The following is a 24,966-nucleotide window of genomic DNA, read 5'->3' on the forward strand; positions in this document are numbered from 1 at the left end:
GAGCCAATTGTAGGTTTGGAGGGAGGGCTCAGATGATGTCACATTTAACTCTTCGGTGACCGGTATTAAAAGGGGGTCACAAGCTGAGGAGAGACACTTTTGCTTCTTTCTCCTGGCTTTCTCCAACCCTTGACTTCTATGCAATGATGTTGTGTCATATTCTATAACTGTATGGTTGTATATATTAGATAAGCCTCAGGGCGAGGTGGTTAGATGTAACGTAGTATAGACATAAGAGGAACCTGGCTGCCAGGACTGGAGCCAAGAGCTGTAACGCAAAGACTTACTACGGAGTAATCTGCTTGGCTAAAGATGTAACGAACTGTATCTGTATATCTGTTTACTGAATAAACTCCTCAACTCTGAAGACGCTTAAGAAGGTCTATCTCCTATACTGTTTGCTGTGATGAGAGTCGTGTTTGCAGTTCTTACTAATGAGTTGCTGGTGCCGGAATAAAGGTGTTTTGTGAAACATATAGTTTCTTACAGTACTATACCCCTCCTACACTGCCTGTACATCACTGAACCCCTACTACACTGCCTGTGCCTTACTGCACCCCTCTCATTGCCTGTGCCTCACTATCCAACCCTCCCACTGCCTGTGCTTCACTGCACAACCCTCCTGCACCCCTCCAACACTGCTTGTGCCTCGCTGCACCTTACCCACACTGCCTGTACATCACTGCATAACCCTTCCACGCTACCTGAGCCTCACTGCACGATCCTCCCACTGCCTATGCTTCACTGCAACCCTTCTACTGTCTGTGCCTCACTGCACCCTCCCCAGCCCCTTCTCGCTGTACTATTCCTCTCCTACACTGCAAGCGCCTCACTGCACCCCAGCCACACTGCCTGTACATGTGCATGCAGTGTGGGAGGGGTGCAGTGATGCACATGCAGTGTGCGAGGGGTGCAGTGATGCACATGCAGTGGGAGAGTTGTGCAGTGATGCACATGCCATGTAGGAGGGTTGCAATGCAGTGATCACTGCACGTGCCTCACTGCACCCCTCCCCCTTTGCCTGTGCATCACAGTGCTCTGCTCCTTTCAGTGCACCCAGCATTGTTCTCCTCCGGTGCTCTGCCCCTCTTACTGCCCCCAACACTGCTCTCCTCATTCATAGCTCTGTCACTCTCACTGCATCCAGCACTGCTCTCCTCCTCATCCAGTGCTCTGTCCCTCTCACTGCACCCAGCGCTGCTCTCCTCCTCATCCAGTGCTCTGCCCCTCTGACTACTGTGCTGTCAGTGAACAGTAGTTATGTTCCTATCTAGCATTCCTCTTTTTGCTCTGAAGCCAATGTCACTGGTGCTGAATTACTACTGTCTGTCCTGTTGAGAGTTTCTGCATTGAGATGCAAAGCTTTGCCTCAGCTACTGTACTCTGGTATTCACTGCTCTTTCCTCCTCCGGTGCTGTACTCAGCTGCTGTCCAGATCACTGGTGCTGAACTGCCACTGGCTCACTGTGCTGCTGTGTCTAGAGGCCTGCGCGGGTCCACTTTTTCATACCTTTTTAGATTCCCGTTTTTCACGCAACAAGCTCCAGTATCTGGTGCACTGGAAGGGGTACGGGCCAGAGGAGAGGTCATGGGTTCCCCTTCGAGATCTTCATGCTGAGGAGAAAAGGAGGAGATTTCATGAGTTGTATCCTGGGAAACCTGGTGAGGCATGCCCGGAGGTCATGCCTGAAAGGGGGGGTACTGTAATGAGGCAACAGCAGGCTGAGCGCGGCGGATTGTCTGCGTCCACATCAGCAGCGCGACCGCCCGCATGGTCGCATGCGGAACGCGGAGAAACGTCCACGTCCGCAGCGGTAGCACGATCCACCGCTCAGTCGCAGACCTCTTGGCGTACTCCACGTCGAGGCTGCACTCCTGGAACACCTTCACAGGCCTCACGGCATGCTGCTCGCCGAGGCACTTCTCATGACAGTCTGGATCCCGTAGGGGACGCGCGCGTGTGCAGTAGAGCCTTTTATACTCTTAGAAGAAGAGTCAGCTGACCAGCTGGTCAGCTGACCTCAGCAAGCTCCTTGAGCTGTGCTGCAAGGTCCTTGAGCCATGTTGTGATTGGTTGAATGGCTGGGCGGGCTGTTTGAGTCCAGCACAGTATAAAAGCAGGCATTCTGTCAGTTGCAAGTTGTCTGCAGTCAGCTAATACTTGTGTGTTAGCCAGGGGCGCCTTTACCTACTGACCACCCAGGCAGCGGCTTGGAGCGGCTTTGATGGGGAAGGCGCAATAAATTACTGTCAGTCCAAGGGGAAATAAAAATTCCTGTCCTGAAAGACCGTTGTAAGGGACTGAAGAGAAAAAGATTTCCTTCTGTTTTAAGAAGGCAAATTACACCAAGCTTTGCTTTTTTAGTAGGAGGGCATTTGGTTCCTTTTATCCCCCTATACATTCCTAGTAGCTTGGATCACCCTGAGCTGCTTGGTTACTCTGCTCTTTTCACAAATAGCCTTCTGCTAAGTCACTAAAGAATCATTCAGAGTTCAGAATTATAGATACTCCCTAAGAAGGTGTCTCTGGCTTATAGCTGTTCTCTGCCTCTCCACAGAGGAGACAGCGACAGCGCCCTACCCCCAAATGTTACTGAGTCTGCAGAGGGAGTGAGACAAACAAACAGTAAACTCTGCAGACAGCTGTGTGCTCTGCTAGAATGTCTGCATGTCTAGATGTCAGGAGGATCGCCATGACTAGCTATGGATCATCTGATCCTCTCCCCTACACAGCCTGCACTTCTCCCTGAATTCAACAGGACAGTGTTTGAAGTGTGTAATGGACACAGTGGGGGTTGCAGGTTTTGTCTTTCATTGTGTGTGAGTGAATAGGAGGGCAGCATCTAAAGCTCAAACAATGATAATGGACATGTAATTACATCCATCACTACTTATAATTGAAGATGGCATAATAATGTATTTCCATTAATGCTGTCTGTTTGCCCTCTCTCTAATGCTATGTACCACCTCACGATTTTTCCAACGATTTTCCCGATGTTCATCAATTTTGTTTTTGAGCGACAAGTAGTCATTTACACGATGTCGTGACATTGCTTAGCGTTGTGTGGTGAAAAGTGACCGTCACTGAGGATCAAGTAAAGTACTGAGGTCGCTTGACTTCTCGTTTGCGCCCGTCCTGTAATGTCACGTGACATCTCACATACCCGCTGGCAGGAAGATGAATCGCTGGACGCTTGTCATGAGAGACACCTAGCTGGATCCATCTTCCTGTGTTGTTGCAGTCACTGTGGTGAGTGTGGAGCTTAACTTTGCTTGCCCTCACCCTCTGCTCATGCTCCCTCTCCCACTGTCTCTCTGACCAAACAACTGCTACTTGGGGAACAATGTGCACAACTATGTACACTAGTATGAGCACTCTTCAGGGGAGCCAGTAGCATTTGGAACTATTATTGTGTATTTATGTAGCACTGACATCTTCAGCACTTTACAGAGTACATAGTCATGTCACTGAATGCTCACTGGAGCTTACAATTTCATCCCTACCATAGTCAAACTGTAATGTCCGACCATATTATTATCATGTATTTATATAGCACTGACATCTTCTGCAGTACTTTATATAGCACTGACATCTCCTGCAGTACTTTACAGAGTACATAGCCATGTCACTGACTGTCCTCAGAGGAGCTCACAATCTAATCCTACCATAGTCATAGTCTAATGTCCTACCATATTATTATTATGTATTTATATAGCACTGACATCTTCTGCAGCACTTTACAGAGTACATAGTCATGTCACTGACTGTCCCCAGAGGAGCTCACAATCTAATCCTACCATAGTCATAGTCTAATGTCCTACCATATTATTATTATGTATTTATATAGCACTGACATCTTCTGCAGCACTGTAGAGAGTACATAGTGATGTCACTGACTGTCCTCAGAGGAGCTCACAATCTAACCCTACCATAGTCATAGTCTAATGTCCTACCATATTATTATTATTTATTTATATAGCACTGACATCTCCTGAAGCACTTTACAGAGTACATAGTCATGTCACTGACTGTCCTCAGAGGAGCTCACAGTCTAATCCCTACCACAGTTATAGTCTAATATTTTCAATATAGGATTGTTTTGGGGTAAACCAGTTGACTTATTAGTATGTTTTTTAGGATGCAGGAAATGTCTGAAGTGTCTGAAGACAGAAACTCCATGCAGATTTTGCCCTGGCCAATGTTCAAGCCTAGGACTCAGCACTAAAATGCAGTAGTGGTACCCACTGAGCCTCTATTCTACTCATAGATATCTGCTCATCCATGTCATCAATTCTGACCCTCTACTACCCTTCCTCCCTCCATTCTACTTCTCTTCTCTTGTATCACTTACACTACAAACACACTGTGCTTATCTCCAGAATGGATTATGAATCAAACTGTTAGGCCCAGTGCACACCAAAACCGCTAGCAGATCCTCAAAACGCTAGCGGTTTTGGAGCAGATTTCAGAGCGATTCTAGGCATGTTTAGAGACATTTTCTAAACATGCCGAGCGTTTTTGTGAAGCAGATTACAAATATTGTTACAGTAAAAGCTGTTACTGAACAGCTTCTGTAACAAATACGCCTGGAAAACTGCTCTGATCTAGCGGTTTTCAGAGCAGTTTGCATTTTTCCTATACTTTACATTGAGGCAGAATCGCTTCTGCAAACCTCAAATGTGCAGCAGGAGGCACGTTTGCGGTTTGCTAAAAACCTCAAACCGCTGGTGTGCACCATCCCATGGAAATACATTAGCCAAGCGTTTTCACAGACAAATGCGGTTGGCGGATCGCTGCTAAAACCGGTGGGGGGGGTATGTGTGTAATTTGTTAATACAGTAATGAACTAAGGGGTGGAGAGATATATATTTTCCTCCAGTAATGCTTACTATAGATCCCTAGCTCATTATAACAGAGTTCTATAAGCACTTGACAGCTACCTATATAGCCATTTATTTATTTTATCAAATGTAAATTATTAAAAGTTACGTTTTATTAGTCCTTATTCTGAGGTAACAATTGTTTAGTGATATATTATAAACAGGTTTTGTGAGTGTTGTTTTCCCTATACCCCTGAAGTGTAGCTTTTGTTCCTTCCCCAACCAAGATATATGAACTGCATTAGCAGTCCTGGGCTGCCATGCTAATGTAAAAATATGACTGGTACTGTATTCCTATTCCTATCACTGGAATCTCTGTGCCCCCAGAATGGTCCCCATGACTACAACATTTGGGAAAACTTCCTGTCAGTAGAATCTGCCCATCAGTGATCTGCCTAAAGGTGCGTATACACCTTTGATGGATGTTGCCTGTTGGTGATGAGGATCTGATCCCTTTGGACGACATTGCTGGCTCGGGCTGCACTCATGCGTGTCATGCAGTGGGCAGGGGAGCGGCACAAACAATGGTATCAGCGTTGCTGGGGGTGAGTAGATCCGCACGGCAGATTGCTCATTTGTCGGGGGTCGCCAGCTGCTGTACACGCGCCTGATTTTCGGCTCAGACGGTCGTTATTGGCCGCCTCAGCCAACTTAAAGTGTATCAAAAGAAGTAACCATTTCCACTTACCTGAAGCCACCCTGTGCCAGCGGCGTTACCAAACGATCCTCTGGTCCCCCGCCGCCGCTCCGTTTCACTGTCTTCAGTCCACTGCGCCTGTGCGGCCCTGGCCGTGCGCGGTTGTTTGCGCTCCCGTCCTGCACAGGCGCAGTAGAGATTTTCTCGTACTGCGCCTGCGCAGGGCGCTCCCGGCGATGGGTACACAAATAAGGAGGCGTGCGGCCAGGGCCACACAGGTGCAGTGGGTGGCAACTAAAGACAGCTAAATGGAGCAGCGGAGGGGGACCGGAGGATCGTTTGGTAACGCCGCGGGCACAGGGTGGCTTAAGGGGGCTGGCAGAAGCCCCAGGTAAGTGAAACTGTACTTTCCTTTAGAGTGTAACAGTAGTGAAAATAGCATAATGAATAAAATTGTTTATTTTCTAATATTTCAATTTATAGATTATTTACGGCACTTAGTGTTTGCCTATTGTAACACTGATTTACATTCTGAAATGTATCACTGGTGACATCTTTAGTTCTGCCAGGTGATCTGTACTGAATGTTCATTACTGATAGTTCTATGTACAGAGAGAGGTCCTGCTTGCTTGGCAGTTGGAAAAAGCTGTAATTTCCCACAATGCAACAAGGTTCACAGACAGCAGACTGTCTGGGCCATGGCATGACATTACATCACACTGTAGGAGGGGTTTCACCACACACAGCAACATGCCAGTCATTTGCTCATGTACACACCTTTATAAGTTATGCTGATGACTGTAACTATGTAACCCTGCCCTCCCAGTGATGTTTAGCCTATACAGTGATCAGGGGCGTATCTGGCTAATATAGCACCCATGCCAAACACTGAAATTGCGACCACCCCCCACCCCCACCCCTTTTTTTGTGGTGCCCAAATTTATGCACCTACCTAATTTTCTTTAAACAATTATTACGCACTTTCTGTAAATCCAGTAAACTTCATTTCACTTCTCAAAAATCAGTGTGTTATATGATATATTTAAAGTGAATGTTTACCGTTAAAAAAAAAAAAAAAGTCAGATACTCACCTAAGGAGAGGGAAGGCTCGGTCCTAATGAGCCTTCCCGCTCCTCTCCCGGTGCCCGTTCCCGCGCAGGATCCCCCGTGGCAGTATTCGACCAGTTCGGTCAAATACTGCCACTTCCGCATGCCGAAGGGAGCTTTCGGAAGCCTTCGGGAGCACTCGGGCTCCCGAAGACGGGCCACTCCATACTACGCATGCGCGAGCGCCCTCTATGATGCACTCGCGCGTGCGTAGTACGGAGCGGCCCGTCTTCGGAAGCCCGAGTGCTCCCGAAGACCTCCGAAGTCCCTGCGGCGGGGGACGCGAAAGGGGGAGCCAGCGCAGCACAGAGGGCACCGGGAGAGGAGCGGGAAGGCTCATTAGGACCGAGCCTTCCCTCTCCTTAGGTGAGTATCTGACTTTTTTATTTTTAAAACGGTATCCACTGGCTTTAACTGACATTTTGTATCATAACAACCAATGATTTATACAGGAAAATCATGATTAACAAGGTTGCCCAAACTTTCGCATCCCACTGTAGAAGCCCCAGGTGAGTAAAAGTGATTTTTTTTTTTTAATTGAAGGCTTAAGTATTCCTTTAAGGATGTAAAAAAATAACCCATTTTATTCCTTATAAGTGTACCTGAGATGAATAAAAAAAAAATTCATACATACCTGGGGCTTCCTCCAGCCCCCTTCAGCCTGATCGCTCCCACTCTGTCCTCTTCTGCCTCCTGGATCCTCTGTTAGCTACCGCTAGCCATAGCTGAGGACCCAGGAGGCAGAAGAGCAGGCATGGGTTCAAATTCGGCTTCGGGTGATCCGGATAGTTACAATCCGGATTTCACCCAGTAATGCTGGGCGGGGGGTGGGGGTCAAGCTTACCTCTCTGACGTCTTCTTCGCTCGTCTCTCGGCGCCTCTCACGATGCGGTCCAATCTGCCATCACGTGATTACAAACACTTCCTCCTTCCGGGCTGAAGGAGGACGTGATTGTAGTAACGTGACGCCGCATGGACCGCATCGTGGGAGGCTTGACCCCCCACCCAGCCCGCATAGCATTACTGGGTAAAATCCAGATAGTAACTATCCGGATCACCCGAAGCCGAATTTTAGCCCATGCCTGCAGAAGAGGACGGCGTGGGGTCTATCAGGCCGAAGTGGGCTGGAGGAAGCCCCAGGTATGGTTTTTTTTGTATTATTCATCTCAAGTTTTAAGTTAAAGTGTACCAGAGCTCAAGACAATAAAAAGATTTATACATACCTGGGGCTTCCTACAACCCCATCCGCTCGGATTGCTCCCACGCCGCTGTCCTCCGATGTCTGCAGCTCCGATACCGGGTCCCTGCACTTCCGTCAGTTGGAGCCAGTCTACGCAGGAGAAGTGCACTCTTTGCGTATCTCTTCAGTAGCTACTGGAAAGATACGTGGAGGCCGCACTTCCCCTACGTTAGACTGGCTCCGACTGACGGAAGTGCGGGGACCCGGTATTGGAGCTGCAGAAGACTGAGGACGGAGGCCTGGGAGCGAACCGATGGGGCTTGAGGAAGCCCCAGGTATGTATAAATATTTTTCTTGTCCTGAGCTCTGGTTTCCTTTAAGGCCCTTTTCCACTATGAAATGCGATTGCGATCGCAATCGCGTTTCAATTTCCACCATGCAATTGCAATTGAGCTACTATACTCATTATAGTACAGCTCAATCGCATACAAAATGCGGCAGGACGACGATTGCGCTTTGACCAAAATCGCATCGCAATCGGATCGCACTAATGGAAATTGTTGCTGCAGTTTCCATTAGTTTAATGTACCTTAATGAATCAAATTACAAATCGCAGGGTAGTGGAAAAAGGGTCAGTTCCCACAGGAGCCACGCCCAGGAGTAATCAGCCAATAAATGAGTACACTTCAGACGTGTGTGTTTTTCGATGTGTAAAGATGTGAGCTGTTAGCAGCGGGAAGGTGTTGGGAGTTTGTGGCAGGATGATTGATGACTGCAGGAAGATTATGCGGCGATACAATGTGTTCTGATGATAGCCTCAACGTCGCGGCGCAGTGATTGCGATCGGCTGAATCTCGTATTCCGCGTTGCCCGGCTTTGAGAGGCTATTTGGCCTGGAGGATTGGACGTGCGTTCGTTCAGACTAGAGGGAGGATCAGTAGTTCTGACAGATGCTGCGGCGAAGCGTAATGCTTATTTTGGTTCAGCTCATCTGTTCTGGCGTGCGCTACGCCGCTGTGTCTCTCCGGGTCAAGGATAGAATGTCAACCTGCGAGCTGTGTTTTATGGGCCCTCCCTCTTCACCTCTGTATATCTCCCTCCCTTCTCTTTGTTCATTCTTCCTATACTCTCCTTGCCTATAAAGGCCTGATTTAATAAACTCTAAAAGTACACCTTAATTGGGAGGGATATGGAGGCTGCCATATTTATTTCCTTTTAAACAATACCAGTTGCCTGGCGTCCTGCTCATGCATCAGTAGTGTCTGACTCACACGCTTGAAACAAGCATGAAACTAATCCAGTCAGGCTTCAGTCAGAGCATCTGTTCTGCTGCATGCTTGTTCAGGGTCTATGGCTAAAAGTATTAAGGGCAGAGGATCAGCAGGACAGCTGGGCAATGTGCATTGTTTAATAGGAAATAAATGTCAACCTCCATATCCAGGGCCGGATTTAGGCCAAGGCCTCCTAGGCCATGGCCTAGGGCATCACAGGAGCTAGGGCACCAAAGCAGCAGGGCTAAACTGGTGCAGCATTTGCAAGATTGCAAATGCTGCAATGCAGGGAGATAAGGCGAGTGCCTGACCGCGGTACTCTGCTGCTAGCTATCTGTGCAGCAGCCACCTTGTCCTCTGTGCACATTTGCATTGTGGCCAGTGGCTATGGACTGGGGCAGCATTGGAGACAGAAAGGAAGAGGAAGCGTCTGTACTTGAGACGAGCTGATGGCTGCTGTGGTGTGAAGGTGAGCTGGCTACCTATACTGAAAAGGGGGTGGAAAAGGAGGGATTAAAGGAGTCATCTGGCTACCTACACTGGATGGAAAGGGGGAGGGGTCATCTGGCTACCTATACTAGCAGGAAGGGGGAGGGGTCATCTGGCTACCTATAATGGAGGGAAGGGGGAGGGGTCACCTCGCTACATATACTGAAGGGGGGCGGCTGGTCACAGTGGCCTTGGGCGGTAAAGAGTACAAATCCGGCCATGTCCATATCCCTCTCACTTCAGGTTCCCTTTAAGGTGCCCAATCGCCTCCGATCGCTACGGGCAGCAGCTATGACAGATGTCCAAGAAACATTAGGTTAACACAATAGTAGGTGACACAAGGGGTTAATTAGTTAGGTAGAGGTTAACACTTCACCAGGTGGGGGAACACTTTTTTTAAACTGCTGATTTTTTTTTTTTTCTTAATTTTCATGAAAAATTGCTGCTATTGGCTGTCAGCAATCATTCACAGCACAGACGATCTGATTGGCTCTGTAAACCAGAGGCGTATCTAGAGGGGTGCAGGCATGGCTCGTGCCATGGGTGCCACAGCACCAAGGGCCCCATGCCTGCCCCTGTGCCTCCTGTCGTCACTTAGACGTCAAATTAGATTACAGAAAAGGACACCGAGAGCCCAATATAGTGTAATAAGGACCGGTAAAGGGAATTCTGAAAGTAAGTAGAAATATACTCACAAACCGGGGGTTACCTCCCAGGTAACCACTGTAAAGGCAGGTGGGGAGATTAGACATGTCGCCACTCAGGATTAAGAAGCCGCTCTCTGCTGATCAAAGGAGAAAGGGGGGTATGTCACCCCTCCACCCATGGTGGATTTGATTGTGTTATAAACCAAACAGAGGTGCCAAAAGTAAAAATTGCCAAGGAGGCAGTGGTGGACCCACCTTCCAGGAGCAGACATAAGAACCGTCAACCTCAAAACAGAAGCGAATCCATTGACATACTCCAAAACAAAGTTGCAACGCGTTTTGCAGGCCTAACCCCGCCCGACCAGGCAACAAACAAGGAGTATACAGCAGTTAACGGTCAGGATTCCGTCCAGCGCCTCTGTCTCAGATCAGATTAATTCTGTTATCTGTCTGGGGAACATGGCTACTTAATTTTTCTATGCAGGGTGCACTGGGCTTAGTGTTAGAAAGAGGACAGAGAGGAAATAAGAAGATATATTTTCCAAACAGTAACTTCAGCAATATCCCTAGCCAAAAAACACAAGCAACTATAACACATGTTCACAAGAAAGCATGCTGTTTTTAGTGGGGAAGGGGGCTCTGACCGGGCGGGGGGCGCAATTTCAGTTTTTGCCATCGGCTCTATTTTGGCCAGATACGCCGCTGCTGTCCAATCAGAGCAACACAGGTACTTATGGGAGCATGCAATCACGTGCACAGCAGATTTCAATGTTGGATGATATGTCCAGGAACCTACAGCAGCACTCAACTGGTATGTCGAGAAACGTTATGTGGTTACAGTATATACATTTAAAAAAAAAAATCAGACAAGCAGAGGACTGAATACACAAAAGACCAGATTAACATTTGTCGCTTCTGTGCAGAGGCAAATCCCTAAAGAGGATTTAGAGCCACTTCCTATATAGACAATCAAAGACACATGAAACCCACGGGACTTCCTAGGGGTGAACTAGCGGTTATACACAGCATTTACGAGAGTCTGAAGCAGGCTCAGTGTGGGTGTATATTAAAAACCTAAAACCAACAAAATAAACAATATATCTCAAAAGTTTTATTGTATTTAGAAAGATTCCTATGACACAAAGTTTCTGCATTGCATACAAACAATCCAATTTCACATTATTCCTTTTTTTCATTGGTTAGCAGGGTTTGCAGTGCTGACTTCCTGTGCGAATATCAGATACTGCTTTGGTTGGACAGAACAGGAGTCTATGGGCAGGCCCATTTCTAGGGCCGTGCGGGGCGTGCCGCCGCCAGGGGCGCTGTTGGGAGGGGGGCGCTGTAATGGAGGGGGGAGCCGGAGCCGCGGGGAGGGCAGCCCGACCTCTCCCCCCCCCTCTCCTGGGCCGCCCTCCGTGCTCCCCCCTCAGATGCAGAGCGAGCAGGCAGGAAGCGCTGTTTACAACTCACCTCGCTGGCTCCAAGCGCTGCTCTCTCGCTGCCTGTCTCCTCTCTGTATACACACGTGTACACACGCTGCTTCTTGTTTAGCCGGAAGCAGCGTGTGTATCAGCGTGTAGGCAGATAGGAGAAGACCGGCAGCGAGAGAGCAGCGCTTGGAGCCAGCGAGGTGAGTTGTAAACAGCGCTCCCTGCCTGCTCGCTCTGCATCTGAGAGGGGAGCAAGGAGGGCGGCCCAGGAGAGGGAGGGAGAGGTCGGGCTGCCCTCCCCGCGGCTCCGGCTCCCCCCTCCATTGTAGGGGACAGCTACCTATCTAACCTATACTGGGGGCACCTAGCTAATCTAACATACACTGGGGGGCACCTACCTATCTAACCTATACTGAGGGGCACCTACCTATCTAACCTATACTGGGGGGCAGCTACCTATCTAACCTATACTGGGGGGGCAGCTACCTATCTAACCTATACTGGGGGCACTTATCTAACCTGTATTGGGGGCACCTACCTACCTAGATAGCCTTTACAGGGGGCAACTATACTGGCTACCTATATTGCAGGCACCTACCTAAATAACCTATACTGGGGGCACCTACCTATCTAACCTATGCTGGGGGCAACTATTCTGGCTACCTATATTAGAGGCACCCACCTAGCTAACCTGTACTGGGGCACCTACCTATCTAACCTATGCTGGGGGCAACTATTCTGGCTACCTATATTAGAGGCACCCACCTAGCTAACCTGTACTGGGGCACCTACCTATCTAACTTATACCTGGGGCACCTGCCTATCTAACCTATACTGGGGGCAACTATACTGGCTACCTATGCTGCAGGCACCTACCTGGCTAACCTATAGTGGGGGCAACTATACTGGCTCACCTATGCCTGGTTACCTATACTGGGGTACCTATAGCTGGCTATCTATACGGGGGTACCTATTCTGGGCTACCTATACTGGGGGGACCTATACTAAGTGCAACTAGACCTGGCTAACCTATACTGCGGGCACCCATACCTTGCTCGGGAGGGGGGGGGGGGGCGCAATTTTTACACCCTCGCCCTGGGTGCATTTTAGCCTAGAAACTGCACTGTCTATGGGGTTGATTCACTAAAAAACATAGAGCAAGTAACCTGTTACTCACACTATTTCCACAGCGTGCCTTAAATGTAAATACTTGCGCTATTTTCTTTAGTGAATCAACCACTATGAGCTGTCTAAATTCCTCCTCCCATCCCATCATCAGCCACACGAGGGAGCAAAGGGAGGAAGTAGGAGTGGACACCAGCCAGCTTTTTCCTGTTAGTACAGAGCTGACTCCTCCCCATAGAGTGAGCAGAGGGAGGAGGTGGAAGTGGACACCAGCCAGCCTTTTTCTGTTAGTACAGAGCTGACTCCTACCACAGAAGGGAGCAGAAAGAGGAAATGGGAGTGGGAAGCAGTCAGCCTTTCCCTGTTAATATACAGGTGACCCCTCCCACAGGAGGGAGCAGAGAGAGGAAATGGGAGTGGGAACCAGTCAGCCTTTCCCTGTTAATACAGAGCTGACTCCTCCCGCAGAAGGGAGCAGAGGGGAACAGTGTTGCCAACTTAGCGACTTTGTCGCTATATTAAGCGACTTTTCAAATCCCATTTTTTTTTAAAAGCGACTAGCGATAAATCTGGCGACTTTTTCTTGTGTTACCGACTCTGATGTGTCTGTACTGACTCTTCTCAACTAGCCACAGCAGCTGCCGCTGCCGGCCCCTCCCCCGTCCCAAAGCACTCACAGACAGGCCCGTCCTCGCGCAGGAGTCCACCCCCCCCCCCCCCCCCCCGAGCTGCAGTTACAGCAGGAGAAGAATAAACTCAATGTTATGAGATAAAAGTCGAAATCTTATAAATGGGTTTTTCAGATACAAATACACATTCTTACCATATTTCAAGCTTCAAATAAGTGTCACGTAACTTTATGATAGCCATATGACAGAATTGTCTCTTACTTTCGGTTTCTGAATTTACAAATAACTTGCATGTGCAGCGTGCATTATGTAAATTACGTCATGACGTCATTTAGCGACTTCTAGCGACTTCTTCAACAGCCAATAGCTACTTTCCTTACTGACGAGTTGGCAACACTGGAGGGGAAAGTGGGAGTGGGCACCAGCCAGCCTTTATTTGTTAGTACACAGCTGATGTCTCCCACAGGAGGGAGGAAGTGCAAGGGCCCCAAACAAACAAAAGTCCCCACAGGAACTTTTCCAAGGGAACCTTTGTGGAACGGTTTCCTCAAATATGGAAATTGTGCCAGAAATGTCCTAGTCTCTTATTCACCTTTTGTAACAATGAGAAATCTGGTAGACAGAACTAAAGCTCTAGTCTAGGCTAAATTACCATTTGTATGGAACCTGTCCGTTTCCCTGGAGGTGGAATTACAGCCTAACTGAAACCAACCAATAAACTTCTTCTGAAGTCGCGTGGGGGTTAAAAAAATTTGCAGTGTTCGCTGCATTTTTCGGACGTCGCCTCCGAACCCCATTTCTGTGCATTGCCGCAGCTATTGGATTCGGAGACGATTTTGCATCGGCACAGGTGCCCCGTCTGATTTGGATGGGATTCGCACAAATCATAGAAGTGAGATAGTTTTGGCAGGGCTGTGACAAGTTATACATGGCTAGCTTTGCTTTCCCACACGCAGCTTTTGGCAACGGTTTCCAGGATTTAGCGGCCTCCCGGTGGGTGAACTGCCCTGTGCATACCCTGCCAGATGCCCCAGCACTAACCCTCTGTGATCTCCCTTTACCCAACACCAGCATTACATGAGAGCAGACAGATCAGTGCATCGTGCTCTGGCCTAGCGCTGCGGGGGTGGTGGCGTAAGGGGGGGGGGGGCTCTGGATGGTGGGGAGGAGGGGGATTAGCTTCTCTGTGCTCCGTGCCCTGCAGGCTGATGTAGATGTGTGTCACCCGCCAGCCGCTTCATCTCACTGTGATAATGGGATGGCACCGCAGCCTCTGGCTCTAGGTGCACTATTATGCCACACTGTGCTGCGTTCCTGCTCAGAGTTATAGTGCATCATGGTATAGATATAACAAACTCGTGATGTCAGCAGATAATTGGTAAATAAAGGCCCCAATCAGCATAAGATACACTAAAATCAGACTAAAAGGGGAGATAGCGGTGGTCTTACCTCCTACTTAAAGACACAGATGTCTGTTTAGCAAAAAAACTTTTTTTTACAATAATAGACTCCAATCTGCAACACGTTTCGTGGGGTAATACGGCTTCCTCGGGCATAAAGGGGAGTATCTGGGAGGGCACCCAAAAACAATCACTAAATTCCATGTTACCAAAATTGTATACAAAACGATGGACATACTATGATTGCATTGGGCATATTCAACCTGTAAAGAAATGTACAGACATAAGAAGATGACATATACTGCAGAATCGCATTATAATAAACTCTGTTATAGTAAACTCTCTGCTCAGGTCCCAGCAACTGCATCTGTATAAATATACAATGTATGAAAACTTCTGATATAGTAAACCTCTGGTTATACTAAACTTGGTTCCCAATTCCTGACTATGCCCCTGTAGGAATATACAATGTATGAACAATTCTGATATAGTAAACTACTTGGCCAAAAACATAAAACTGAATATAATAAATAAAATACCTGTATTAACAGAACATCCCATAATCACAAGTTCATCTTACTGGCCCTTGTATTGCAGGGAAACGCGTTGCGAAATCCCCCTGAAGTATACCCAATAAATATTGTTTGTCGAATAAACACAGCCTCTTGGGTCTGCTTACGGGAGGTAAGTCCACCACTGCCTCCAAAGCATTTTTTAAAATTTTTAATATTTTGATTTTATACTTTTGGCGCCTCTGTCCTATATTCGCTTGTATTGCAGGGGTTAAATGAGAGTGCACTGTGTGACTGCAACCAAAGGTTAAAGGACCACTACCCCAAAAAAGTGTAACATTTAAAATTAATGTAAACACATACAAATAAGAAGTGTGTTTCTTGTAGAGTAAAATGAGTGATAAATTACTTTTCTCCTACGGTATGTTACCGTCACTTACAGTAGGTAGTAGAAATCTGACAAAACCGACAGGTTTTGTCCAGCCCATCTCCTCATGTGTGATTCTCAGCATGGCCTTTATTCTTTATAAAGACACTACCTGAAAGGGATTTAAACAAATATGCTAGCCACCCTTCCTGCTCACTACACACTTTTTTGGCAGTTGGATGAAGCAACCGCCCTTTACTAAGTGCATTTGAAAATAAAGAAATCCCTGAGAACCCCCCCCTATGGAGAGATAGACTAGCCCAAAACCAGTCGGTTCTGTCAGATTTCTACTACCTACTGTAAGTCACAGCAACATAGGAGAAAAGTAATTTATAGCACATTTTGCTCTGGGAAAAAATGTACTTATTATTTGTATATGTTTACTTGTACTTTAAATGTTATGATTTTCGCAATAGTGGTCCTTTAATGGTGTGAACATACAAGGGCTATGAGAGGGGAAACAGTAAGACTGTCTTCCCACTTGAGGCCGGATAACGTGTGGCCAGCCCAGTGGGAGCAGACAGTGTAGTGTCCGATGGTGCGCTGTGGTTCAGCTTTAACCCAGGGCAAATGTGTTACCTCCATAAGCTATATAAGGGAACACATCTGCCTGGGAGTATCAGGGATTGCACAAAAGTGCGGCTGCTTACCACAACAGATCCTGCAGATCCGTTGCAGTCTGACAAGTGTGAACAGCTCTTATATATCAAATAGGAACTGTTCACTGTCAATTTAGCGATGAGGGGTGAACAGACAGAAAATGTACTCTCTCAGCTCAGTTGGTAACACCGCTTAAGGCTGGGTTCACACATAAAAGGTTTGAATATTGGGTGTTTCATTGTAGTACTGTCATTTGTTTTGACAGTGATTGCCCCTCACTGCTGCATATGTGCTGATGTATGGCAGGAAAGAGTTAAAGAGGAACTGTAACCAAGGATTGAACTTCATCCCAATCAGTAACTGATACCCCCTTTCCCATGAGAAATCTTTTCCTTTTCACAAATAGATCATCTGCTCCTGTATATGGCTGATATTGTGGTGAAACCCCTCCCACGGTGTGATGTCATGACCAAAGTCCTGACAGTTTGATGTCTGTGAACCTCATTGCATTGTGGGAAATAGTGGCAGTATCTCCCTCTGTGCATGGAGCTCTCAGTAATGAGAGTGATAAATCTCAGAATGTAAATCAGGGAAAGATTTTACAATGGGCGAACACTGACTAAATCTATAAATGAATATTGTAAAAAAAATAAGCAATTTTATTAATTGTTATTTTCACTCCAGTTCCTCTTTATGCGTCCCCGGTGCCCGCAGTCGGCGGTGGCATTTCAGCCCATCTGTATTCTGTGACTTTGTTGTGTCTGTACAGTCTGGCAGGAAGCCGCAGCACCCAGTGACCCCTGCCCCGTGCTTTGCAGCGCAAGGACAATCTGGGCATTGTGCTTCCTTCCTGTCCTCCTCGCTGCCTCTCTCTCGCCTGATGAATTTTAATTCTGGAGATAGATGGTAGCAGAGAAACCGTAAGGCGGTGTATCCCCTCCCCCCACGTCCACTGCTCTCATGTGCTGTAAGAATCTGGGAAGCAGATGCCTAATGAGGACCTGTGGAGATGGAAAGATGGGTGCAGTCACTGCTAAATATGTATTTCAGGCCCCTTTTACACTAGCAGGGTAAACCTGAACTACTTAACCCTACTTTGCCTCAAGGGGCTGTAAACAGTGTCGGACTGGGAGCTGGAAAAGGTGAGGAAGTCCACTTGCTGGCCAAGCAGCAGTAATCAGGTGTTGCTGCTCACAGTGAAGACTTGCTGCAGGTTTCTATTGGAAGTGAAAAGACAGGGTTACTGCTGCTTGGCCAGCAGGTGGTTTTCCTCAGTTTTTCCACCTCCCACCAAATCTTTGATAGGGCCCCCTTAATGTTCACAACCCTTCCCTTACCTCTTGATGACCCTGAAGGTCCATCGTACAAAGCTCGTAAAACAAGTGTGGCCATCAGGATCTTCACACCCATAACAAGTGTAGCCGCAAAAACACCTGATCTGGAGTATCAGAGAAAGGGAAGGTTAGCGGTTGGGGGCCCCACCCACACCTCTGGCCCCCCTTGCAGCCGCAGGAGCTGCTCCCCTTTAGTCACGCCCCTGCTTCCATGATGGGGATGGTGACGTGTGAGAATTCCTTGGTTACGCTATGAATGTTGAGTGACATGCGTGCAATAGCACAAGTCACTACATGCAACTCGTTACTACAACCCAATCTCGCATTGCACACATTTCCGCGTGTGTGTTATCCCATAGCTCCCAATTGTCCCTCTTTTGAAGGGACAGTCCCTCTTTGGCAGCCCTGTCCCTCTCATGGGCGTAACAATAGGGGATGCAGCCCATGTGCAGAGGACTGAGCGGAGCGGTGGGCAGCGGCAGGCAAACATACCTTCCGTGCGTTCCAGCGCGGACACTTCTCACTCTAGTGACTGACGCGACATCCTGTATAAAACAGGAGGTCGCGTCAGTCACTAGAGCGAGAAGCGCCCGGACGCACGGAAGGTATGTTTGCCTGCCGCTGCCCGCCGCTGCGCTCAGTCCTCTGCACTTGTATAGCGATTGAAGCTGGAGGGGAGCACAGAGGGGAAAGCCCGAGGTGAGGGGGGAGGGGACTGTGGCCATAGCTTTCCCCTCATGGTGTGACCCCTCCAGCCCCCCAAAACAGCCACGAGTGGGCCCCAGGGGGAGGGGGGCCCCGGGGGGAGGGTGGCCCGCTCACAATTTCTGCAGGGGGGCCCGGGGGCTCTTAGTTACGCCCCTGGACTCCCTCTGTCCCTCTTTCCTCCTCATTTGTCCCTCTTTCAGGACTTTGGCCCTCTTTCTATGTAAATCTATATATTTCTCTACTAAAAATGTGTTTGACTCTAAACTTTATTTCCATCCTTTAAATTGATATATTACTAATTTTAAAATGTTTATATGAAGGAAAAGGAACCAGGATAGAAAGGAGCAGTGTGGTTTGAATTATAAAACAACATATTTTTCTTATGAAAGCTTTATGATGCGCAAGACTAGGGGTGTGTCGGGGGTGTGATCAGGGGTGTGGCAGGGGCATGGCTTAAGTGTCCCTCTTACGCATCTCAAAAAGTTGGGAGGTATGCTAATCCAGAAATGCACTGTGGAGAGTAAGTAACTCCATATTGCCCATATAGATGTCCTACCGGCCTCTGTTCCAAAGTAATGCTATCTGTGTTAAGATTACAATCATCCCACCCAGGTCGCAGCCTTATTAATGCATGATTACCTTTTGTTTTGTTCAGACAGAGGGAACTGTACATGAAAAAAGGATTGTGTTGCTCAGATCAGTGCAGCTGTAACTCCCTTTATTTACTTAGCAAACAGAAGCTTATCTTCACCTCCATGTACACCAAAGAGAAGTTGCCTGACAGTAGAAAGAAATATATGCAGTGGACTTCCCCGAATCTTCTCCATGCCCCCATAAACTCCATGGCCCTTCAGCTCAGCCAGCCTCCCTTTCAACTTGGAACTATGCCCCCCACTCAAAGCTCTGACTGGACCCCTTCAGAGCAAGGGTGCATGCTCTGTCCTCTCCACATGCCCCCTCTGATTGCGCTCCCCTGCGGCTGTGTGCAGGAGCTGTGGCTAGGAGCATTCTGGGCATGCACAGACTCTTCATAACCACTGCTACGACTGGTAAGGTTATACATCTCCCCATGTGAGAGGGATACACACGCTACTCCTTTACCTCTCAACCAACTAAACAGAATGGGAATGTGTCTCAGTTACTCAGTTCAGTCTCACAAGAAATTTATTTTACCCAGATGGGATAGCCGAAAGTTTAAAAAGTAGTTGTGGCCAATAGTGAGTTGTGCCATATATTCAGCATATCAAGGCTAGTGTAAACAGAGTGATCAATGGAGAAACACCAGGAAAAATACAATAAATGTGTGTCCCAGTTTTGATGTGCAACCTGTAATGTGTCTCAGCATTTTTATGCCCTCTTAGTATTTTCCCTGGTTTGTTAGGGTCCCTATAGTGTATTCCCAGCTTTGTTGGGCCCCTTGTAGTGTGTACCAGTTTTGTTGGGCCCCCTGTAGTCCTGTAGTGTGTACCAGTTTTGTTGGGCCCCCTGTAGTGTGTACCACTTTATTGGGCCTCCTGTAGTGTGTTCCAGTTTAGTTGGGCCCCTCTAGTTTGTACCAGTTTTGGTTGGGCCCCTCTAGTTTGTACCAGTTTTGGTTGGGCCCCCTGTAGTGTGTACCAGTTTTATTGGGCCCCCTGTAGTGTGTTCCAGTTTTGTTGGGCCCCTGTAGTTTGTACCAGTTTTGGTTGGGCCCCCTATAGTATATCCCCATCATTTTTGTGCCCCCTGCAGTGTGTCCTAGTTATTTCGGGCCCACTGTAGTGTATCCCCAGTTTTGGTCGGGACTCCTGTAGTGTGTCTCAGAATTTTTGGGGACCTTGTAGCGTGTCTCAGTTTTGGTGGGTCCCCTGTAGTGTGTCCCCAGCTTTGGGGACTTTTACAGTGTGTCTCAGCATTGTTGCCCTCTCCCCCCCCCCCCCTCCCCATAGTGTGTTCCCAGGTTTTTTGGGACCCCTGTAATGTGTCCACAGCTTTGGTTGGGGCTCCAGGTTTGGTTGGGACACCTGTAGTGTGTCCTCCAGATGTAGCTGGAACTTCGGTAGTGTGTCCTCCAGGTGTGGCTGGGACTTCTGCAGTGTGTCCTTCAGGTGTGGCTAGGACTTCTGTAGTGTGTCCTTGGTTGGAACTTCTGTAGTGTGTCCTCCAGGTGTGGTTGGGACTTCTGTAGTGTTTCCTCCAGGTGTGGTTGGGAGTTCTGTAGTGTGTCCTCCAGGTGTGGTTGGGATTTCTGTAGTGTGTCTCAGCTTTGGTTGGGACTTCTGTAGTGTGTCCTCCTGGTGTGGCTGGGACTTCTATAGTGTGTCCTCCAGGTGTGGCTAAGACTTCTGTAGTGTGTCTCAGCTTTGGTTGGGACTTCTGTAGTGTGTCCTCCTGGTGTGGCTGGGACTTCTGTAGTGTGTCCTCCAGGTGTGGTTGGGACTTCTGTAGTGTGTCTCAGCTTTGGTTGGGACTTCTGTAGTGTGTCCTCCTGGTTAGAGTTGGGCCGAACCTCTGATTTTAGGTTCGCGAACCGGGTTCGCGAACTTCCGCGGAAGGTTCGGTTCGCGTTAAAGTTCGCGAACCGCAATAGACTTCAATGGGGATGCGAACTTTAAAAAAAAAAAAATTATGCTGGCCACAAAAGTGATGGAAAAGATGTTTCAAGGGGTCTAACACCTGGAGAGGGGCATGGCGGAGTGGGATACACGCCAAAAGTCCCCGGGAAAAATCTGGATTTGACGCAAAGCAGCGTTTTAAGGGCAGAAATCACATTGAATGCTAAATGACAGGCCTAAAGTGCTTTAAAACATCATGCATGTGTATACATCAATCAGGTACTGTAATTAAGGTACTGCTTCACACTGACACACCAAACTCACCGTGTAACGCACCGCAAACAGCTGTTTGTGTGGTGACGGCCGTGCTGGACTGGTGCGCACCATGGCGAGAGTGCAGGTTTTGGTGGCTGAACAGAACAGGTATACAGTGGCGGGTTCACTGAACAGGAATACAGTGGCGGGTTCACAGAACAGGTATACAGTGGCGGGTTCACTGAACAGAACAGATATACAGTGGCGGGTTCACTGAACAGAACAGGTATGCAGTGGCGGGTTCACTGAACAGAACAGGTATACAGTGGCAGGTTCACTGAACAGAACAGGTATGCAGTGGCAGGTTCACTGAACAGGTATACAGTGGCAGGTTCACTGAACAGAACAGGTATACAGTGGCAGGTTCACAGAACAGGTATGCAGTGGCAGGTTCACTGAACAGGAATACAGTGGCGGGTTCACTGAACAGAACAGTTATGCAGTGGCGGGTTCACAGAACAGTACAGGTATGCAGTGGCAGGTTCACTGAACAGGTATGCAGTGGCAGGTTCACTGAACAGGTATGCAGTGGTGGGTTCACTGAACAGGTATGCAGTGGTGGGTTCACTGAACAGGTATGCAGTGGTGGGTTCACTGAACAGGTATGCAGTGGTGGGTTCACAGAACAGGTATGCAGTGGCAGGTTCACTGAACAGGTATGCAGTGGTGGGTTCACTGAACAGGTATGCAGTGGTGGGTTCACAGTACAGGTATGCAGTGGTGGGTTCACAGAACAGGTATGCAGTGGCAGGTTCACTGAACAGGTATGCAGTGGGCACACTGAACAGAACAGGTATGGTGGGCTCACTGAACAGAACAGGTATGCAGCCAGGAAGGAACAAGCTAAGCCTAACTAATCTTTCCCTATGAGAGACAGTCTGCAGCAGCTCGCCCTACTCTCACTAATGCAGGCACACGAGTGAGCGTAATGGCCGCCGCTACCTGCCTTTTATTAGGGAGGGAGTGGCTCCAGGGGCTAGTGTAGCCTAATTGGCTACACTGGGCCTGCTGACTGTGATGTAGAGGGTCAAAGTTGACCCTCATGGTGCATTATGGGGTGAACCGAACTTCCTCAAAACTTCGCCTGCGGGACGCGAACGCGAACCACTGAAGTTCGCATGGAACCGTTCGCAGGCGAACCGTTCGGCCCAACTCTACTCCTGGTGTGGCTGGGACTTCTGTAGTGTGTCCTCCAGATGTGGTTGGGACTTCTGTAGTGTGTCTCAGCTTTGGTTGGGACTTCTGTAGTGTGTCCTCCTGGTGTGGCTGGGACTTCTGTAGTGTGTCCTCCAGGTGTGGTTGGGACTTCTGTAGTGTGTCTCAGCTTTGGTTGGGACTTCTGTAGTGTGTCCTCCTGGTGTGGCTGGGACTTCTGTAGTGTGTCCTCCAGGTGTGACTAAGACTTCTGTAGTGTGTCTCAGCTTTGGTTGGGACTTCTGTATTGTGTCCTCCTGGTGTGGCTAAGACTTCAGTAGTGTGTCTCAGCTTTGGTTGGGACTTCTGTAGTGTGTCCTCCAGGTTTGGTTGGGACTTCTGTAGTGTGTCCTCCTGGTGTGGCTGGGACCTCTGTAGTGTGTCCTCCAGGTGTGGCTAAGACTTCTGTAGTGTGTCTCAGCTTTGGTTGGGACTTCTGTAGTGGTCCCTCCGCTTTGTTGTGCCCCTTGTAGTATGTCCCAGTTTTGGTTGGGTTCCCTGTAGAGTGCTCTCCAGGAACACAGGCAACACTCGGTTCTCTTACTAGAAAACTTAGCATGTTTTGCAAACTCTGTCATGGCTGCACCCAGCAAGAATGAATTTATTTTTTTCCTTTTATAAAGTTAAAAATAAAAGTTTACAATACAGATCATTAAAAACTTACAAATAAAAAACCCCATTAATTTGTAAAACCCTAACAGAAAAGTTACATCAAAAAATGACCACAGAAATTTCACTTTGAAGCCATTGCTCGCGGAATACAATCTCGGTAAATAAGAAACCCATCAGGGAGGATGACGGCTTGAGAGCGGCCCCAGCAGGTGAGCGGAGCTGGCGGTTCAGGCGGAGAGATCTCGCTAGAGGAGTCTGGGAGAGATAAAAGGAGACAGCGGGTGGCAGAACTCACCAACGTGTCTCAGAATTTGAAAAATCAGTTTGGAGTTGAAAGACCATTGAAATATGAAAGCATGATGGTATTTAGAAGATAATATTCAGAAAATCTTTTTCGAGAGCTCACACACCGGCAATATGATGTGTCTGATATAATCTTTATAAAGCTGAACTCCAGCATCACATGAAAATGGGGGGCAAATTATTGGTCTTCCTGTTTTCTCCCCATTTAGGATTCCTTTCCACTGGGAAACGCGATTGTGTTTCAAACCAATTTACACTAATGCGATTGTTCTACTATACTCAGTATAGTAGTGCTCAATCACATCAAAAACGCGGCAGTAAGACGATTGTGCTCATGACAAATTGCAACGCATTCGGATCGCACTAATGGAAATGGTCACAGCCTTTTCCATTAGTTTTACTGTACCCTGCATTTTGCAATCTGTTAGCGACCGGAACCAGATTGCAAAACGTAGGGTGGTAGAAAAAAAGCGATGCAGGCACTGCGAATGCAATTTTCTAAAATCGCAACTCACTACTGTGTACAGCGCCTCATGATTTGCTTTATTTTCATGAAGGCTTTGCAATTGAAAAAACTTGTGCGATTTTAAAATTTGCACCAGAAGTTAGAGCTGCGGTGAGACCCCCCAAAAAAACACCTTCAGTATAGGTAGGTAGTCAGGTATAGGTGCCCTCAGTAATGGTAGCTAGGTACAGTTGCCCCCAGTATAGGTTAGCCAGGTATGCTTGTCCCCAGTATAGATTGGCCAGGCACTCTCTTCACTTCCTGTTTCTGCCTGGTGCTGCCCCCAGACTTCTGTCACCTCGCTTGCATCATGGGTGGACCAGGCCTAACAGAGAGAGAATAAGAAGAGAAATTTCCAAAAAAGTAACTTTGGCAATATCCTGAGTCAAATATCACAGGCGACCATACCAAATGTACGCAAAAAAAGTGTGCTGTTTTTAGAGGGGAAGGGGGCTCTGACTGGGGTAGGGGGCACAATTTCAGTGTTTACTATTGGCGCTATGTTACCCAGATACGCACCTGTCTGGACTGTGCGTATGTAAGTAAGATCTGAGCATGCCCAGTAGAATGAAGCACTCGTGTGTGGGGGAAAAAAGCCATTCATAAGCGGTTTTGTTCTACTGGGCATGTGCAGACCTTACTTGCACATGCCCAGTCCGAATGTGCTTGGACACATCCGGGAAACAGAAGAGGGATCCAGTGCTGAAATGTTAGGCTTTACCAGGATTCACGAAGCCCCTGGACCACCCAGAGGCTACTAACTACTGACTTTTACCCCCTTCCCTCTTCAGGCTTGCTTTAACCATTTATGAACCACCTAACCCCCCTTAAGGACCTGGTGAATTTGCATGCGGGGGGGGGTGGGAGGGGACGGGTTGGGGAGCGTTTCGAGGGGTCAAGCAGCCGGATCCCCAGTTTTGCTTCCTGGGCCAGATATCCCCCCTGTAGCCAGATGTCCCCCCTTTAGCCAGCAGCATTTACTCACCTCCCAGGCTCCAGCGATGAGCCGCAGTAGACCCCTCCACTTTCGCTGGCATCCCCTCTCATACTTCCGCTCAGTTCCGGGTCGCGGCTTTCTGACCTCATCAAGCCGGGACCCGGCACTGACGTCAGAAAGAGAGAGGAT

The 24,966-nt window shown here is 48.1% G+C and overlaps 1 protein-coding gene across 8 annotated transcripts in view; it reads right to left on the reverse strand.

The window, feature by feature from the left end:
- LOC137541584 (sterile alpha motif domain-containing protein 10-like) overlaps positions 1-24,966 on the reverse strand; it is a 597,983-nt gene that overhangs the window by 200,275 nt on the left and 372,742 nt on the right. The window contains exon 3 of one of the 8 annotated variants that reach the window (XM_068262965.1): positions 23,944-24,165. The exons of 6 other annotated variants lie outside the window; for them this stretch is intronic. In XM_068262965.1, the coding sequence (XP_068119066.1) occupies positions 24,022-24,165 (144 nt within the window). In that variant the 3' untranslated portion in view covers positions 23,944-24,021. Of the gene's footprint in view, positions 1-23,943; positions 24,166-24,966 lie in introns of those variants that run through there. One more of the 8 variants, XM_068262966.1, reaches the window with a different exon arrangement.

The sequence above is a fragment of the Hyperolius riggenbachi genome, chromosome 12 (genome assembly GCF_040937935.1).
Source record: "Hyperolius riggenbachi isolate aHypRig1 chromosome 12, aHypRig1.pri, whole genome shotgun sequence".
In the NCBI taxonomy this organism is placed as follows: Eukaryota; Metazoa; Chordata; class Amphibia; order Anura; family Hyperoliidae; genus Hyperolius; species Hyperolius riggenbachi.